Here is a 19,538-nt window from a genome sequence, read left to right on the forward strand (position 1 = left end):
CCGTCCACCCCTGCGAACCTACTTCACTCTGGGGATAGTGATGAGGTATTTATGGTCGGATCGGAGGGATCTTGAGGCTTTATAGGGCTTTATGAATTTTTTTAGGACGGGGGGCCTTTGTCCTGTAGGAGTTTGTGTGAAAAACAGAGAGCTTTGAACTTCACTCGCTCTCTCACAGGGAGCCAATGTAGGTGTTTCAGGGCTGGTTTGGCCGAGGATCTCGCCGGGGTATTGGTGAGAATCCGGGCCGCCGCATTCTGGATCCTTTGCAGTTTATTGAGGGTTGCCTCGGGAGCGCCCAGATAGATGGTATTGCTGTAATCCAGCCTCGACATAATAAGGCCTTGGATTAGCAGTTTCTGGGAAACAGGAGGGAGTAGGGGCAGAATCTTCCTGATAGATTTGAGGAGCCCGAAGCAGGTTCCAGCGATTTTCTTGGCTTGCGTCTTAAACGAAAGATCTTTTTCAAGCCAGATTCCCAGGCTCTTAATCTCAGACTTGGGGGCCGGAGGTTCACCCAAGCAGGGTGGCCAGAGGTTCTGCGAGAGGGAAAGCCCCTTCTGACCAAGGAGGAGAATGTCCGTCTTTGAGCCATTAAGCTTCAAGGACGAGCTGTTCATCCATCCTTGAATTTCTGCCAGACAATTATAGAGGTCCGAGGGTTTTTGGTTAGGGTGGGATAGAGACACCACTAATTGAGTGTCATCAGCGTAGCTGATGATTTTCACTCCAAATGGGTTGACAAACTCCTCCAGTGGGGACATGTAGACATTGAATAATGTCGGGCTTAGAGATGAGCCTTGGGGCACGCCACAATGGAGGGGGGTTTCGGGAGAGCGGGTGTCATTCTCCCAGACCTGAAAGGAGCGGTGGCTGAGGAAGGATTTGAACCAAGTCAGAGCAATGCCCTCAACACCGATGTTCTTGAGTCGCTGGATTAAGACCCGGTGGTTGACGGTGTCGAAGGCCGCACTGAGGTCCAGGAAGATCACTGCCACTGATCCTCCTGCGTCCAAAAGGGCTCTGGCCTCCTCCACTGCTGCAAGCAAGGCGATGTCGGTGCCTTGCCCTGGGCGGAATCCAGTTTGCGAGCATCTGAGCAGGTTGTTGGTCTCCAGATACTGTGAAAGTTTTTTATTAACTAGTTTTTCGGCAATTTTACTGGTTCCGGGGAGGAGAGAAATTGGCCTGTAGTTGGCCAAGTCCGAAGGGTCGAGAGAAGGTTTTTTGAGTAGCGCCTTGACGACAGCCGCCTTCCAGCTGGGGGGAACTACTCCCTGGAGCAGTGAGGTATTGATGAGATGAGTGAGTGGGGGACGATGGTGGGGGCCACTTTCTTAAGGATGCGTAGGGGGACTGAGTCCCTGGGGGATCCGCTTTTGATAGAATCTAGCGTGGTTGTGACCTCTTCAGCAGTAACTGGTCCGAGAGAGAATAAACGGGGAGTGGTAGGGTTAGAGTTCATGCAGTCTTCCTCGCTAAAGTCGATAGGTGGAAGAGAGGCAAGGATTTTCTGAATCTTCTCCTCGAAGAATTTGGCCAATTTAAGGCATTTCTCTTCAGCTGCCTTGGGGTCTGGCAGATTCTTTGGGGCAGGGTCTGGGGCTTTAAGTAATTCTTTTAAAATGATGAAAGTTTCCTTACTGGAGCAGGAGGAGTTTTCTATCCTTTCCTGAAAGAATGTACTTTTGGTGTTGCGGAGGGCGGTCTTGTAGTTTTTTAAGGAGGTCCGGAAGGCGTCTTTCTTGACTATCGATTTATCCTTCCTCCACGAGCGCTCTGTTCTTTTGCACTCCTTCCGGAGGAGGTTAAGTTCAGGAGTGTACCAAGGGGCAGGGTTCACTCTTTTATTTGCCTGAGGGTGGAAGTTTTAGGGAGAAGTTTGTCTAATGATGAAGTGAGCCAAGAATTGAACTGATTATCAGCGCTGACTGGGTCAGAGAGTGGGGGGGAAAGAGTGGCCCTGAGATTAGAGGCCCATTCGTCTGACGAGAGTTTGTGCCAGCGTCGGTCGGTGACCCGGATTTTGGCCTGTTGGGTGGGTGGAATAAAGAGATTCCAAACGATAGATATTAAGAAATAGTCTGTCCAAGGGAGGGGGAGGGGGGTACAGGTGGTGAGGCCCGTAATGTTGGTGAGAACGGGGTCCAAAAGGTGTCCTTTGTCATGGGTGGGTTCTGAATTAACTAATTGGATGTCAAAAGACGTAAGGTCCAGGAGAAGTTCGGACGCAGTAAGGTCCTTGGGGTCTAAAAGATGGAGATTGAGGTCTCCCAAGATAAGAAAATTGGGAGAAGTGGTTGCTATCTGAGTGACAGTGTCGACAAGAGCGCTTGCGAATTTCCCTGGGGTTCCCGGCGGGCGGTATATCAACAGCCCCGAGAGGGAGTGCGCGGGGGATATTTGTAAAGCAAACTGGCAGCTTTCGCACTCATCGATATTGGCGTTGCTAGTTCTACACGTGAATTGTTCTCTGTAGATTATCGCAAGGCCACCTCCTCTACCGAGGGGTCTGTTTTGGGATTGGATTAGATAGCCTGGGGGTAGAGCGTTAATGACATCAGAATCCGACCAGGAAGTCAGCCAAGTTTCTGTGAGGAACAAGACATCAAACTCGTGATCCTGTAGCAGAAGATTGATTTCATGAGCGTGTTTGGGGAGGGACCGACAATTAAGAAGGCCCATCTGTAGGCCATGGTTATCTGAAGTAGTAGTGGCCGGGTTACATAGGGCACAGTTAAACTTATAAACTTATAAACTTATAAAGTTAAAGTTATAACTTAAACTTAGAATTTACATACCACCTCCAATTTACTATAAGTCGTGCACCTCCTTACACAGTCTTGCCACCTTAGTCTCCTCACTCAATGTGTTTGAAATCTTCGTCTGGAGTGTCCTTTAATTGAGTGTTCTGTAGTGCAGTGTTGTAGAGTATAGTGAAAGACAGTGTTGTACAGTCTAATGTTATAGAGTCTAGTGCTGTAGAGTGTAATACAGTGGAGTGGAGTAGAGTGTAGTGGCATTGCGGATAAATGAGTAAAGTGTTATACAGTCGAGTGGTGTGGTGTGTTGTATTTTGGAGTGGAGTGTTGTAGAGTGGAATGGTATATTGTAAAGTACATGAAATTCAGTACCATTGAGTGTCGGATAGTCGAGTCTCGTCAACTGCAGTGTCAAGGAGTGGAGTGTCATTAAGTATAGTATTTTATAGTAGCATAGAATGCTGTACAATTTAATGGTGTAGAATAGAGTACAGCACAGTAAAGTGGTACAGTTCAGTGTTGTGGAGTGTAGTGTCATCTATTAGAGTGGCGGAGAGTATAGTACAGTGTAGTCTAGCACATTGGAATGTCATAGAGTAGTGTGTGTGTGTCGTACAGTGGACATTGATACAATGTTGTATAGTGTAGAGTGTTTCAGAGTTGAGGGCCATACCATATTTGAGTGGCATGTGCTATAGTGTCATATAGTGTAGTAGAGTGGTGAAGAGTGGATGGGTCTAGAGTAGTAAAAAGTGTCTTATGGTGGCATAGAGTGAACTAGAGTTTTGTAGAGTGAAATTGCATGGATTCGACTACGTTGTGATATAATAGAATGGTGTAGACTGGAGTGCTGAACAGTGGTGTAGAGTAGGACAAAGTATCATACAGTGAAGCAAAGTGTAGTGGAGTCAAATGGAGTCACATAGCATACTGTGTCGTAAACGATAATATAGTGGAGGGTTATGTTGCACAGTAGAATGGCATGCAGTGGAGTAAAGTGGCCTAGTATAGCATGCAGTGTAGTAAAGTGTGATAGAGTGGACTGCTCTGTGGTAAATTGGAGTTGACTGGCGTGTTTTAGAGTGTGATATAGTAGAGCACAGTCAAGTGGCATAGAGTGCAGTAGAGTGTTGCAGAATTCAGTGGCATACAAAACAGTTTTGTAGAGGCCCCCCTTCCCTTTTAAAAAATGGCTGGCCCCAGGGCATGGGGTCACGGGGGCTGGAAAGGCTCAGGGAGAGGATCGTGTGGCCCACTCCCCTTTCAAGAAATGATTGGTCCTAGGACCTAATAAGGCTTGGGTTGGGGGCGCATGTGATCCCTCCTCTTTTTATATTGTATTTGGCTCCTTCCTCTTAGATTATGCCCCTGGGGATGGGGTCCCTCGTGCCCACGAAGGATCGGAAAGGGGTCATCATCCCCCTCTTTTTAAGTGCATTAGGCACCCGCAATGTGGTCCATAGGGTCTATTAAAGCTCTGGTGGGCTGGATACCCCCCTTTCCTTATATTTTGGCTTTGTGAGATGGGGTCCTCGGTATCCTAGAAGGTCCAGGGTGGGGGAGGCAACATGCCCCTCTTTCCTGTTTAATTGTATTTATCCTCAAGGGATCGGGTCCACGGTGTTTGGAAGGCCAATCCTACGCTGTGCACGCCAAAGCCGTGGGGTTGGCAGCCTGCTGGGTGTTTGACTACAGGGCCTGGAGATAGGCCAAGCCATGTGGCCAACCCACCCGCTGTTCACAGCTTGGGATTGGCTCCATGTGGGTAGTTGGCCACCACAGGGGCGGCGGTTAGCTTTATATATTGTAATAAAATATTATTTTTATGTTAAAAACATCATAAATTATGTCATAGAACATGTCATGATTGATGTAATATGTGACGTCATAAGGAGTGCATAGCGGGGGCGCCAGTTATAGTTAGCTCTGCTAACTATAACTGGTGAATTTCCGTGGTATTTTGAGTTCAAAACATTATTGGTGTGACTGAGACATTTACCTAACTATAACATCACATTAAACTTTGTTTAAGTCAGAAATTTGTAAGGTTTTTTAAAAATCAAAAATAGATCTTTTTATCACACCTACTATAAGGTTACTAAAACCTTTGTTTTTTTGAGTGAATATTTATATTTGTATAAATCATTGTAATTAGTATTATAATTTAAAATAGAACTTACTTAAAGTGATGCATAGTATTAAAAAATGAAAGCAAAAAGCCCTAGGTGGAGAGCAATTCCTTTGTATGCCATTTTTGCAGCACAGTCTTTAAGCATAGATTTAGCAATTGCCATCCACGCAGAGCTGAAAAAGCGTAGTATTAAAGCTCTGGATTTGAATTAATTAAAGTAGCCCCTGAAACGAGTTTCATTCTTATTAGAGCTTGTCAGAAAGACGTATCTTTGTGCAGGCACAAGGGAACACCCACTATAAGTCGAAATATTGCCATTGTCAGGCTTAGACGGCTGAATAAAATATGCAAAAATGGAAGAAGAGAACCCTGGGTAGTTCGAAAATTTTAGGTGGAGAGCAGTTCCTTTGGAACACACTACACCACCACCAACACTCCAAATTTGCAAATTTAAAATTTTTGTTTTATTAACACAGCGCCATCCATTCAAAGGTAGGAGCATGATCGTAGTTTAGTGTCAGAACTATTCTTACTTATTCCAGGGTTTTTAACTCATAATAGGCAGAATTCTATGCAGATATAACAAATGGTAATGGTAATTTCGTCCATGCATGGAATTGCACCTAACTCATAACCAGAGCCACGGCATCCTTCAAACGCAGGGTGATGAATAAGTATGCAAAAGATTGGGAGAAATATAATTCAGAAACATACCTAGAAGATAAAACCACCAGATTCTATAGCAGGACCAAAACTGGACTAAAATGCTATGTCCATTGACACTTGAATGCCGGATATAAAAAAATAAACATAAGGTATTGCGTTATTGTGCACCCTATGGACTGTGCTCATACAACTATTTGTGGTGCTTGGCAATGTTTCACAAGGTCTCGTATGGTTAAATGTAGACAGTTGTGCACTACTATTTATCAACATATATTGGCTAAAAGTTGCCTAGTATATGAAAGTTCCACTTATTTTAGTGCGCTGGTTGGGGACGAGGTAGACTGCCTCATAGAACAACAATATTAGTAATAGCAAATGAAGATGCACTTGTCCCCCCCCGCACTGCTTGTATTAAATGTTAATCACTGAATTCAATTTAATTTGCACGTCAACCCGTTTACCGCAGCGCACATTCCGCCGCGGTGTGGGCGTTCTATTAGGTGGGCGGGGCTGCATCGGCCTACGGTTGTGCACAGCACAAAGGAAGTAGTGCTCGCGTCAACCGTTGGCCAATGCGAGCAAGGAACGAGTTAAATCTCAATTTTTATAAACATCTATAACCAAGGTTATCAATACTTCTTGCTTTGGTTTATTGCAGACAAAATATATAGAAAATGTCAGCATTACATGCACATTCATCTTGCGTGGTGCAAGAACTTCAAAATCAACTGTTTACAAAGAAATCATAATATGTAATTTTGTGATATTTCACATTTCACAACAGTTAACTCTCACAAGAATATTCCATTCCCAATGCATTTCGGGATGTGCAAATTCCTTCTTCAGGGGAGCTGCCAAAGAAATCATAAAATATACAATTCAAATATACAATGCCTGCTATTCAGCACTGCAGAATCTAATAGAGCTGTAAATAATTACCACATAGACAGTCCCTATCACCAGCACTGAAGAGGTCAGGGAGATATCGGGATTTGCAAAAATGCGATTTTTGTGAAGTCACTTTTCAGCGTCGTGTGAAATTTAACATAAGTGCAAACCTCTTGTTCGCAAGTGAAATGAGATACCAGCAAGGATATTGGCTCGAGGAGAAAAAGTCTGCACCAGAATATTTTATTTTTGAAACAGTGTCCGTTGAGGCATTTTGTGCCCCAACTATTCACTCACAGAAAACAAACTTGCACAAATGTAAGAATTTCACAGATTTTGTGGGCATGATAAAAATATTGTTCAGTCATAGAGTTAAGGTGAAATTATTTTTCCCGCTTACCGCCCATACTAAATGTTTGAGAAGCAGAGAAAGTATTAGACTGTGCCAAAACATAAAGCCTAATGTCAGGTAAGAGACCCAGCAGAAAACAATGAAGAGATCAGGGTCCATAAAAATGAAGTAAATGGTAGTCAACCAACCAGAAAAAGATCAGGGGGGCTCTGGGTCTTAGAGGTAGGCGACGGTGACTCACTGGGAGTGGTGTATTTAACAGAAATGCACACATAACTAGGGAGCATATTATCAATACTCGGCGATAAATCTATCGCCGCTTTATCAGCAGGAAACTGCCGCTAAAGTAGCGATAAGGGGCTTGGTAATATGATCTATAGAATTCCCATAGAAACCCAGGTTAGTCTAACCTGGGTTTTTATGGGAATTCTATAGAGCATATTATCAAGCCCCTTATCGCCACATTAGCAGCAGTTTCCTGCAGATAAAGCAGTGATAAATTTATCACCGAGTCTTGATATAAGTGTTTTTTCAGGATCAGAGCAGCATTCAGCTTGTCCCCAGAATCTTCATGGTGCAGACACACCTCATGAAGTAGGGACTGTGACAAGAAGTGGAATGAAACAGATATGAACATTTACTGATGCTCGTGAATCATGTTTTCTAGCCTCTGGCTAAAATTACTTATACCTGCTGCTCCACCTTACCTTATTTTCTGTGCACACTGTCTGCTCCAGAAATGAATTAATGAGATCAAACACATGTTTACCTCAAGTAGAACATCAAACATGACTTGTATTCACTGTGTTAAATGTCAGTGTTACAGATTGCAATGTTTTAATGTTCCTGTGTCCTTTTCCAGAATGCTCCTCTGGTATTGACATTGTGTTCCTCATTGATGGCTCCGGCAGTATTAAAACATTTGAATTCCCTCTGATGCTGAACTTTGTGAAACAAGTGATTGGCACATTTAAAGATACAGAAGCCGCGGTAAGAAACATGTCAAACTTGTTGGGGGCTTTGAAGAACTTGTGAGGGTGTATTGTCTGCATGGGAATTGTGCACCCTGCATAACGTGGTAAGTCAAAAGAATCACAAAATAGACCTTTGAGAAGCAGGAAGGGCGATACAGGCTCAGATAATCTTCATGGAACTTCGTGGTCTTATACATGTTTTGAGCACTATTCGTTTTCATTTCAATAACTAACTGAAGTCAGCATAATACCCTCAGTCGACCAGTGTAATGTCCTGTCTTAACACTTCAAAGGCTATGTCGGTATTGATGCCGCTCATGAATACGAGATGGGCATGCTATGGTTTGGATGGTTTGATGTTGGAAGTACTCCTTGGAAAGTTGCCCTCCTGCTGCACATCTGCATAAATTGCATGTACAAAGTTCCTCCATCTTCAAGTGGGCGTGGAGAGAATCAGCAGGGATACTCAATACAAAATAAATGCTCATAATATAGTATTCTCATACATCAAATCATTTTCAAAACAATAACCCCTTCCGCCAAACATGAGACAGCAAGCAACAGCCCTTAGCTCCCTGCTCAAAGTTAAGGAGCTACACACATACCTAGCCTCTCACCTCTGCTATACAGGAGGGGATTGCATAGCTCTGAGTGTTGCGACCAACCTCACCATCGTCTGAAGAGGTAACCGAAGTAGCAATTTTCTACTTCAAAAGTAGCTGAAACCAGGAGTATTTATCCACAATGCACACGGGGTTGGCAGGCAAGGGCGATATATCAGACCACATTGGGTGCATGATGATCTGCGCTCCCCTAAAGCTGTTCTCTTTCCTTCCCAGTTTTCATCATTTGTCTTTCCCTGAAACAATCCCCATAACTCAATTGACAGCCCTCAGACCCCTCATTGCTCTGTTTGCCCACCTCTTAGCACTGTCACTGCATTCAGGGGGACTTTTATCTTTAATTATGTGCTTTCTCATTAATAACAGACAAATGCGGGCCCATAAAGCAGTAATTATAGTTTGGGGCTCATAAAGTAGTAATTATATTTTGACTGTGACTCTCCCTGCTGTACCATTGGATCTTCTGCAGCTGCTTAATTGGGTGGATCCCTATGCCCCTGCCTGTGCTTCTGGGCTCTATCTTATCCTATGCTGTCCATTTGGAGATCCTTTCCTCCTCACTGTGCTGCCTCCCCCATGCTCTGTCTCATCTTCTGCCTATCTATCACCCGTGTATCCCCATACATCATCTGTGCTTAAGCTCCGTCTCATCCTCTGATGCCAATTCAGAGTTATTTCCTCCCCTTTATAATACTTCTGCCCCAAAGCTCTGTGTGTAGCTACTCCAGTTGTTGCATCTGCACAGCGCTGCAATGCACATTATGAACTAGCACAATGCCTGGTCTGATATCTTCATGGGTTGCCTCCCCTAACACACCACTTATGCCTTTTTCAGAAAGTTTAAATGGATGAGGTCTTTGGTGACACTGAGGTGGCTGTAGTGCTCTTTTTTTTTATTATCCAAGGAGTTTGTCTGTTCAAACCCTGAACCTCCTTAATTTCCAACACTAACGGATTATGATCCGAGTACAACTGAGGGAGTTTTTTTATATCCAAATTATCCATGATTTGAGAGGGGACGAAGAAGTAATCTAAACGAACACATTTTTTATGAGGATGCGAATAGTATGTGAAGCCTGGATCATTTTGCTGTTTTTCTAACCAGACATCAGCTAGCCCATGACTATATTTAAGATAAAAGAGTGCTTTAAAAACTTTAGGCTTCCTTCCTACATAAGGACCTAAAGCTCTATTTCCATCCATATGTAAATTAAAATCACCACATATAATCAGTGGACATGTCCAGTGGGCAAGCTCAACCTCCAGCTCTTCCCAAATAGCTGGATCATCCAAATTTGACCCGTATACATTGACCACAGTTAAACCCAGGGATAGCTCCATTATGGCCCATCGGCCCCATCGATCTGATTTTGTTCGACGAGCCATCCCACTACGATGCTTGATATATATATAGTCACTCCTCTCGTTGTAGACGTTTGGGAGGAGCACACAGCTAGATTATACACTCTGAACTCAAGGGATGATTTGATACCCCATGCAATGTGCGTCTCTTGTAAACACAGGACGTTCGGGTTCAGCATAGTAATTATCTCGAAGGCCTTTGCCCGTTTTACTTCATCATTTAAACCACCAACATTTGATGAACAGATCATATATTTTGAATACCTTTTGAATGTGTTTTGGAACTGTATGGAAATTCAATATATATAAGCAATATAGACAAAAGTATGAGTTTAGAATACATTTATTAGATTTAGGTTTGCGTGTATATAAGATAGCACTGTTAGAGAATTTGCAAACGTAGAAGGTGCAACACCGATAAGGAGACATCCAAAGAGACAGTAAGGGATGAAAATGTTGGCAAGTGAACAGAGAGGAGACTGGAGTGAAGTCTCTCCCCATCGCTAGGGTCATAAACCCTTTTTTCTTTGAAGTTGGGGGTAGGGTGGATGGGAGAGGGGGTGGGAAATAACAGGAGGTGGAGGGGGTGGGAGGTGTTGAGTGGGGTCACGGAAGGGGGGAAGTGAGGATGAAAATAAAGGGAAGCTGGGGCGGGGGTGGGTGGTTAGTAAAAATAAAAGAAAATTGAAATCAGATGTATGCATATGTATATTTGAATAGATCTCAGAATTATTGGCAGTGGCTATCTAAGATATCTAAGGTATCTAAACGTGTAAAGTATGGGTAAATATATGAGGAGGCTGTAGTCCTCACCAAAATATTGGCAAGTGCCAGATGGCTTTGTAATAATTGGACCACTGTATAGCACTCTTTACCCTGGATCGTAGATGTGATGTTTGTTTTTAAAGAGCGATCGTGCATTTTTTTAGTAGACAGTTTAGAGAACGTGCTTTGGTGATAGCTGACATTATTAAGGTGCAACAGAGGAAGGACTCCTATATAGTCAGCTCTTAATTTGTAAAATACTAGGTGGAGGATACCCATGTTTTTCGTAGGAGCCCACCAAAGGTTTGAGTTGCAAAACGCCAAGGCTACCTAAGCTGTATTCCACCTCATACCTTTTTCTTGGTTGTATGCCAGAACATTTTTAGCAAACATATTGTGTGGCTGGTTGTCATGACCTAAATATTGTCTACCAAAGTATCACCTCATTAGGAATATCATGTCTATTAGCTCTAATGGGTAAAAACATTTCGCAAGCAATATTTAGGACAAGCAAATAATGCCAGAGATATTGTGGCTACGGTATTCTAGTACCATACTCTCTTTATACCGCCACTCTATATTTCTCGTCAAATTTTCTCACTGTTGCATGTTCTTTTTCTTCTCTTTTCCACCTCTGTCTGCCTTTTTCTATCTTGTTCTGGGTCAAATCCCGATGATAAAAAAGAGTTACTGGCCCTAAAAGCAAGTGCTGAGACAATCGCCTGGAGCTAGCTGTACTTATTAAGCAAATTATATAGTGGTTATATGTTGAACTTAGGTGTATGGGAGATAAGTACAACTAAAGGTTATGAAAGAAATACAGTTAAAGTAAACTTTTAGAAAGAGAGGTTTCTAGTGTGTTATGGGGGAATCACAAAAACATTCCTAGAAAAGATAGTTATTTAAAAAACCTTTATGCACATACTTATGCAATCTGGTAAAATGTTATCAGTGTACTTCTGTTTTACACGCAAACATCAGCGAACAATATTACTAATATTTGTGGTTTATATCTCAGTCAAAGACAAACCCAAGGATATGCAGGAACCTAGGGTTGAAATATGGGTATTGAACAGCAAGGTTTCCTCAGTAGAAAGTCAGAACAAGTTAATTTTGCGTAATGATTCCTGTGTGAAAAATTGGAAACAATCTTATCATACAGGCACGAGTTGCTATCCTTAGAGTGAACGTTATAGTGGTGTATTAAATGTATAATTGGCAAGCTATTTATTCTCTTTTTCGAAATTTGTATTTTGTATTTCCAGAAATGCATTGTCTGAACTCTCAAGTTTCCCAGTTCCATGCACAAGTATCTCCTCTATTCCAGAAATATTTCTTTGAATTCTGGGACATGTACTCCTATTTTTACATTGGGCTATACTGGGCTACAAATACTAGCATGCAACAAACAAATTCTGGACTGAATGAGCTACTAAACCACCTGCCTGTTCAACTTGAAAGCTCCGCTTAGTCCCAGTGTTAAAATCAGTTTTCTCTCAAGGGTTTGGGTCTTTATATGATATTTTTAACTGCTAACAACCAACTTTCTGTTGCCTGGCTCATGTCTTTTGGAAGTACTAACATTGGCCTAACTGCTAGGGCGGTCGACCTCGAATCTGGTGAAATTGTGTTCGAGTTTTGCCTATGATGCTGAACATCCCGTGATTCTAAACACATCACGTATTCTCCCCGTGCCTAACAAAAATGAATGTTTCTCATGTCCGTAACTGGTGCCATGTAAAGCGCTCTGATACCCGATCCCTTCGGGTCAAGTTGACGATATATAATACTGCTTGGCGAATATCCTGAGATACTGCTCTATTATGACTATTTCTATTTTTATATTTTCTTCTAGTTTGCATTAATGCAGTACTCCGATCGATTCGAGATACACTTTGATTTCAACAGATTTAGGAGCATCAGAAATCCGGATACACTTCTAAGAGGCATTGTTCATCAGCGCGGAGCAACACACACACCAACGGCGTTATTGAGAGTCATGCAAGTATTTTCTAATAACTCATTGTGGCTGTAACCAAAAAGATGTACTACTGACAATGGAACACAAAAGGAAGGTGATAGGCTGAGAAAGACATGTTCAAAAAAGGATGAATGAGAGATAGAAATAGAAAATAAATAATGCAGAATGATTCGTGGGGATGGATATTTATTTAATGGAAAACAGCAGAAGACATAGCTGAAATGAGAGAGGACAAAACCAGTGTCACAGGCAATCTAGACAATTCTGTAAAAGAATTTCTGGAAACATGCCCTTTTCCCGCTGTGAAAGAAAGGCATGAGTTGGCAAAGGTGTGCATATGTGTTAACTCTTCTGATAGACTGAGTTTTGTCTTAAATTTCTGTTGTGAAAGCGAATGTATGATGAGCTTTGAGGGGGGTTGAGCACAACGATTTTAGAGAGAAACTGTGCTGTCATGAAAACACAATTTAAAAGAATAATGAATCTCAGGATTTCTAAATGACTTATGCATGCAAATCAGTGGTACGGAAAACACAATGCTCCTCTATAACGGAACAAATTTACATTTTTACTGTAAACCACTTTCATACATTTTTTAGATTGTCATTATTTAAGTTGTGGTTATTTTTAATACAATTTGTTTTTTTATTCCAGGAGTGACTTGTTTGTAGAAAGAAGTGGCGCTAGGAACGATGCCACCAAACTTCTCATCGTGATTACAGACGGGGAGACTTTTGGAGACAGCACCCCACTGCCCCCCGTGATCAAGGAGGTGGAGCGCCGAGGCATCGTACGCTACGCCATTGGGGTAACAAAATCATTGCTATCTTTGTGAAGGGCGTGAACTGAGTGTGAGCTGCAGTTTTTCATCAAGGGCAGATCCACGTGCAAATGAGACTGTCCATATGGATTAATGAAAGTGCCCTGTTATCCAGCCCTGCTAAGAACCACGCATAAGGCGTGATACTAACGCATTTTTGTGCGGTGGTTTTCATCACTGCACTAAAATGCAAGGCCACTCATTTGTAGCGCCTCCTTGACACCACTGCCAATTCGAGCAAGTCGACACCCTGGCCAAACATTCCTGATGAACATGCGGTGCGGACTGCTACTGCTCTGGCAGACTTTGCGATTGCAGTGGTGTGTGTAGTGTCCGAGCATGGACACGTTCTAGTGTTCAGAAGTGATGTAAGACACTTTACACACACCCACCACAGACGTCATGGTGTCACATGACGCTGCCAATAAAAGAGGCCGAGCGCACGTGCTCGTGGCCATTCCCACTACCCCTAACTGGTGTCTGTGTCCACGTTATTGCTGCTCCTGCGACATGCGGGCCTAGGGCCCTTCACCACTCTACAATGGCGACGAGGTCGGTAGTGCAGCCCATGCGTGCCACTACCCAGAAAATAAGAAAAAGGGGAAGAGAGCTGCCCGCCTAGAGGGCATCCCCTGCAGCAGGGCGCAGTGCGCCGAGAAGCCGGTGGGCACGTCGGAGCCCCGCAGTGACCGGGAGCCACACAGCAAGCCGACCGGAGCCCACCCGTGTCGACCGCCACCAACGAGTGCCACCAAGCAACAGCGGACCGCCCAGAGCCCACCTGCGATGGCCGCGTGGCCGATACCCCCACCGGAGAGGTGCACGGGCCGGGCGGAGCCCACCCGCCACGACCGCGACAAAGCATCTGGCCGGCCGGCCGAAGGTGAGCCCCAGGGGCGAAGTGCCCGCCATGAACTGTGCCCAAGTATAAGCAGGACCAGCGGAGCCTACCCGCGGCCTGCCCGAGTCGTCCCCTGCCCCCACCGCGTGTGTGCTTAGAAGCGGCGGGGCACAGAGACTGAAGACGGCGTGAGAGAGAGCGGCCGGGCCCGCAACTAACAGAATCAACGAGGGGGAGGGAGCGGAGTAGCTAACCGCCTCCCGACCCCCCCTCGCAGTGTGATCCGGGCCAGCGGAGCCCACCCGTGGCCCGCCGGTAGCGCCCCAGCAACAGGAAGTCTCAGCAGCACCAGCGGAGCCCACCCGCGGCCTGCCGGCGGCACCCCAGCGTGTGAGGACACTGCAGAGCCAGCGGAGCCTACCCGCGGCCTGCGAGAATCATGGCAGGTCTCCGCCGCGCAGCGTGTGCAAAGTGAAGCTGCTGCGGCGGGAGACCGGGGAAATGTGAAGCCTGCCGCGCCGCCGGAGAAAGACAGCATTTAAATAAGCAGAGCCGGCGGAGCCTACCCGCGGCCTGCCTCAAGCACGCCCCTGCCCAGGGAGGAGTGACTGGAGCGCCGCGCTCCCCGCCGGAGGGAAGCCTCATCAACACCCCCCCCCCGCGTGAGGACTGCCGAGGCTGCCGCGGGCGGGGAGGGGTAAGCAGGAGAAGGAGGAAGCGCCTGCATGCGGCCAGCGCCGCCGCCATCTACTGTGCCCCCACCTCGTGGGCAGGAACAAAGTGCCTGTTAAGCGGCCAGCGCCGCCAAAAGTTTAAACGAGCCCCACCAGCACACTCAAACAATTGAAAGTGCCGGTGCACCCGGCAAGAACCTGAACTTGTGCCCCTCTGCAGCAAACAATCAACTGTGAGGCGCCTATGCCTTTCTGCCCCCAAAAGTGGAAAAGAAAGAGACTCACTGGGAGGACAGTTTGAAACAGGTTCCCAGCAGCAGCTCCAGCCCCAGCCCCCTGTGCACTGAGAGAGGAAGAGACAGTAGAGTGCACACCAGGGGAAGACAAGAGTCACAACACAGGCTGCCAACAAATCCAGTAACACTGCCACCCAGTGGCCAAAAGCAAAAGTGCACTCACATTCACCAGTACTAAAACAAGCATTGTACAACGCAAGAGAAATTAGCAGCATCCAGAGGCAACAGACTGAGTAGCGCCCCCAGGGAAAGCATCTGAACTCCCGCAGCAAAAGCATCTGAACTCCCGCAGCAAGAAAGTGCGCAACAGCGCAGAAGACACCCGCACACACCAGCAAGGAGGCGGCGGCTGCCACTTCCAACGCGACGTGGGGAAAGACGCGAACGTCTCACTCAACATCCAAACACTGACGTCTGGAGGAAAGGACTGCAAAGCAAAGCACTGGAAGAACGTCCAGGTAAAAGACTGCCGCGATCAAAGGACGGAGAGAGCAGCGACGCCTTGTGGCCACAGGCGCTCACCGCAGCATCAACTACTCCCGCCAACGGTCCAAAGCAGCAAGCACCCGACGTCAGCCAAAGCAGCAAGTACCCAAAAGACAGCCAAAGCAGCAAGTACCCGACGTCAGCCAAAGCAGCAAGCACCCAAAGACTCGCAACAGGTGCCCAAGAGCCCTGAACAGTAAGTGCGCAGATATCGCGCCACGTGGCAACGCACGGCCACCGCAAGGAGAAAGAAGAGTGCAAGCCGCGCCACCGCGCAGAACAATTATCACGCACGACCACACGACGTGGCGCCTCCCAGAAGCTGATCCGCAAAAATGATCGTCCATCAAGTGCTGACCCCCGATGGGTCCCCAAACAAAGAAATCGTTAAAGCGCAAAGTCCGACAGGACGACCGAAGATAACCTGGCCGGCATCGGCAGAAGTGGACCGCCAAACGGTCCAGGACGTTCAACCAAGACAAGGTCTACGGACGTGGACCACGAACGTCACCAACCAGAACCAAGAGAAGAGAGTTCGCGACACCAACTCTGGTTGCTGAGGAAGAAGGAGAAAGTGTCTCCGACGGGGACAAGACCTGGGGTACACATGCAGCGGGCGCGCCCTGCATGAAGGAGCCAGGTCAGGAGAGAAGTTACAAGATCGGACCAAGTGATGTCGCGAAGCAGGAAGGAGGAAAAGGAGAGATCTGAGTGGCATGTCTGCCACCGCAAAAAGGAAGGAAGAAAAGGAGAGATCGGAGTGGCACGTCTGCCACCGCGAAAAGGAAGGAAGAAATGGAGAGATCTGAGTGGCACGTCTGCCACCGTGAAATGGAAAGTGGAAAAGGAGAGATCAGAGTGGCACGTCTGCCACTGTCAGAGTGGAAGGAAGTATACCCACGTTGGCCTGTTGCCACAGTTAAGAGTGGAAGGAGAAGTCAGTGCGAAGCAACGTCCCCCACAGTGACCCAACCAAGGAAAGGGAGAGGAGTGCAGGAAGACCTTTCACACTCCCGAAGAGAAGGAAGGCGACAAGTGCCAGGACAACGGTGCAACGAGCACAAGGCCGGAAGAACACCAGTGGCAAAAAAGACCAGGCCGGAAGAACACCAGTGGCAAAGACCAGCTGATCTGAACGACGATGTTTCCGCACACCCAGGATCTGAGGAGAGGAGCAAGCGAGACCGTTTGTGAGATCCACCTCTGGGGTCACACGGACACTGCACAATGCCAGCCGTGGTGGCCCAGGGGCAGAGGCCTCCGGGACAACAGTCCCCGCGACGAGAGATGGTCATCCAACGCCCATCCGAAAGGTCAGGGGAGGGCGAAGACATCGCAAGCAAAGACAGAAACCAACAGCTACCTTGAGACGAGGCTGCGGAATCTGAGGTGAGGCACATCGTCTCCTCCATACCCCCACTGACGGCGGCGTTAGAGCAACTGATGTGGCACATCCAGCCCAGTGCGAGTCTGAGAAAAAAGGACCTCAAGGATATCCCGTGGCAGGGGAACACCAACGAGAGAGGTCATCCTAGTGAGAGGGATGCCTTTCAACAGATCTGACTTTTGCTAAGTAAGACAAAGACCACAAGTGAGACCAAGACCGAGACCGGCATGCGAATACCATTCCACGGCGAGCAACAAGAACTCTAACTGCACCCGTTGCCACGGAAGTCAACAAAAGAAAGACTGTGAGGACAACTTGGTTGCAGAGTCGTCAACAGACTGCTTCCATCGAGCACCACAAACCGGTGCCACTGTGAACTGATGTTCCCCGCAACAGATTGAACATCATCTGCGATTCCAAGCAGCGGCGGATATAAAGACACTGCGGAAGCTGAACACTTTACTGCATCCTGATACATGTTATTTTCCCCACAGGTTGATTTCTGAATGTGGGTCTTTGCAATTAAAAAAAGGGAGGGATGTAGTGTCCGAGCATGGACACGTTCTAGTGTTCAGAAGTGATGTAAGACACTTTACACACACCCACCACAGACGTCATGGTGTCACATGACGCTGCCAATAAAAGAGGCCGAGCGCACGTGCTCGTGGCCATTCCCACTACCCCTAACTGGTGTCTGTGTCCACGTTATTGCTGCTCCTGCGACATGCGGGCCTAGGGCCCTTCACCACTCTACAGTGTGGAAAGTCTATTCATGAAGGATGATCTGGAGCATCATGTGGTAGGACAATGTTAAACGGCTACCCTAAAGAGGTGTAGTACTTGCACACCTACAGCCTGCAATACTGCATGGTGTGCTAATTAGCAGGGATGCAGTTACCGCACCACGCAGCTTCCGTCCTCAGAATGTTTCCAGCATTCTGAGGTGCACAAACCCCAAATGTACTCTGTATAGTCGAGGTTCCCCATCATCAGGGATCTAGCTCTTTTATCAGGGGCTTCATGACACCTAGCGCCCATTTTTCTCCTCTGCAAACTGAATTCCTCTCAGATGTGATTGGCCCCACCGCTGTCATTATTGTAATGATTCTTGGAATAATGGTGGTAACTTCTGGCACAATGTTTTTTTATCTGTGGTAGGATGGTGCCCATCTCTAGCACAGTGTTGGTCCTGGCATAATGCTGGTAATTTCTGGCCTACTGCTTGTACCCAAGGCATGCTGGCACTCCCTAGAGGCATAATGCTGGATCTGCCATAATGTTGGTAATTCTCCCATTTTCATGTGATGCTGTATCCCACCGTTGGTGCACTCTTGGTTCCGGCATGATTCTGTTAGTTACTGGCATGTTTGCGTCTGTAGTATAATGGTACCCAATTCCGATTGATGCTGGTTCGGGTGGCAGTACATCGCATATTGTGCTCATTCTTGGAATTATGGTAATCGCCATTGCCATAATGTGTCCCTGAGATGATATTACTGACTTCCGGCACCATGCTGTCTCTGACTTTATGGTGGCAATTCTTGGTGTATTGTGAGCATCCATTCAGTTATTCACTAGTAGAGCTGCGGAGAGCTTATTCTACGTAATTAGCCTCTCCTTTTTCACAGAGCCATCAAACTGGGAAAAATATACCTACATGTCTTGGAAAGCCTTGGGTCTGTGCCACATGACGACTTAGAAAATGTGTTTCTGGTTGCAGGCTCTTGTTTTTTTAACTCACCAAAAGATTTGTAATTGTGGCAGATCGCTGATATGCAGAAATCTAAACTCGAGAGCACCCTTCCTTCCCCTTTGAAACGTGAGGAGCGCTTAGTAAAATGTTGGACAAGGCCAAAAATCAGACGGTGGCCACACAGTGAAATAGGTATAGAAGACCCTAATCTCGCTTACATTTTATTCCTTCTTTATGTGTATTACACGTGTTTGGGGAATAGCATGTGGAAATCAGTGCTGCCTCATCAAGTCGCACATTTGATTCCCCAGGGACTCAAAATGAGAGTTCTTTCGTTTTAAATAGACGAAATCTCTGTGTACAAAACACAGACCTGGTCCTTCCAGGGCGTCTAGTAACGCTTGTTACCGGGCCCATCGGAATTAACAGGCCATTCATGCTTAAATGATGGCCGAAACCTGCAGCTCTCGCTCTTTAGCGGGTCAAGTGTCTATCTGGAATATGAATATTGGATTTTCAAACTCAGGCGTGTACACCCAACCCTACATTCCACATTTTTTAAAATATCTTTATTGGTTTTAGAAGCAAGAAGGTATATGCGTTTCAAAGATGAAGCTTTTTTAGATCCTATTCATTACATGGCTAGTGATGATTGAGCTGCCTTCTGTTATTGCACGTGGTAACAGTGACATACGGCCTGATCATAACTGATGTCGTCACAATAATTTTCCATGCAGTCACATTTGGCTGCGCGTGCAAGCCCTCCCTCCCAATATAATTGCCTATGCCTGCCTCGCCTAAATCCCACAAAGACCAGTAACACCAACATTATTTTAT

The 19,538-nt window shown here is 46.1% G+C and overlaps 1 protein-coding gene across 1 annotated transcript in view; it reads left to right on the top strand.

The window, feature by feature from the left end:
- The window catches only part of LOC147703538 (integrin alpha-M-like), a 509,428-nt gene that overhangs the window by 209,629 nt on the left and 280,261 nt on the right, over positions 1-19,538 (top strand). The window contains exons 6-8 of the mRNA XM_086931904.1: positions 7,662-7,789; positions 12,379-12,524; positions 13,159-13,312. Coding sequence (XP_086788030.1) covers positions 7,662-7,789; positions 12,379-12,524; positions 13,159-13,312 — 428 coding nt within the window. The remainder of the gene's footprint in view (positions 1-7,661; positions 7,790-12,378; positions 12,525-13,158; positions 13,313-19,538) is intronic.

The sequence above is a fragment of the Lissotriton vulgaris genome, chromosome 7 (genome assembly GCF_964263255.1).
Source record: "Lissotriton vulgaris chromosome 7, aLisVul1.2, whole genome shotgun sequence".
Taxonomy (NCBI): domain Eukaryota; kingdom Metazoa; phylum Chordata; class Amphibia; order Caudata; family Salamandridae; genus Lissotriton; species Lissotriton vulgaris.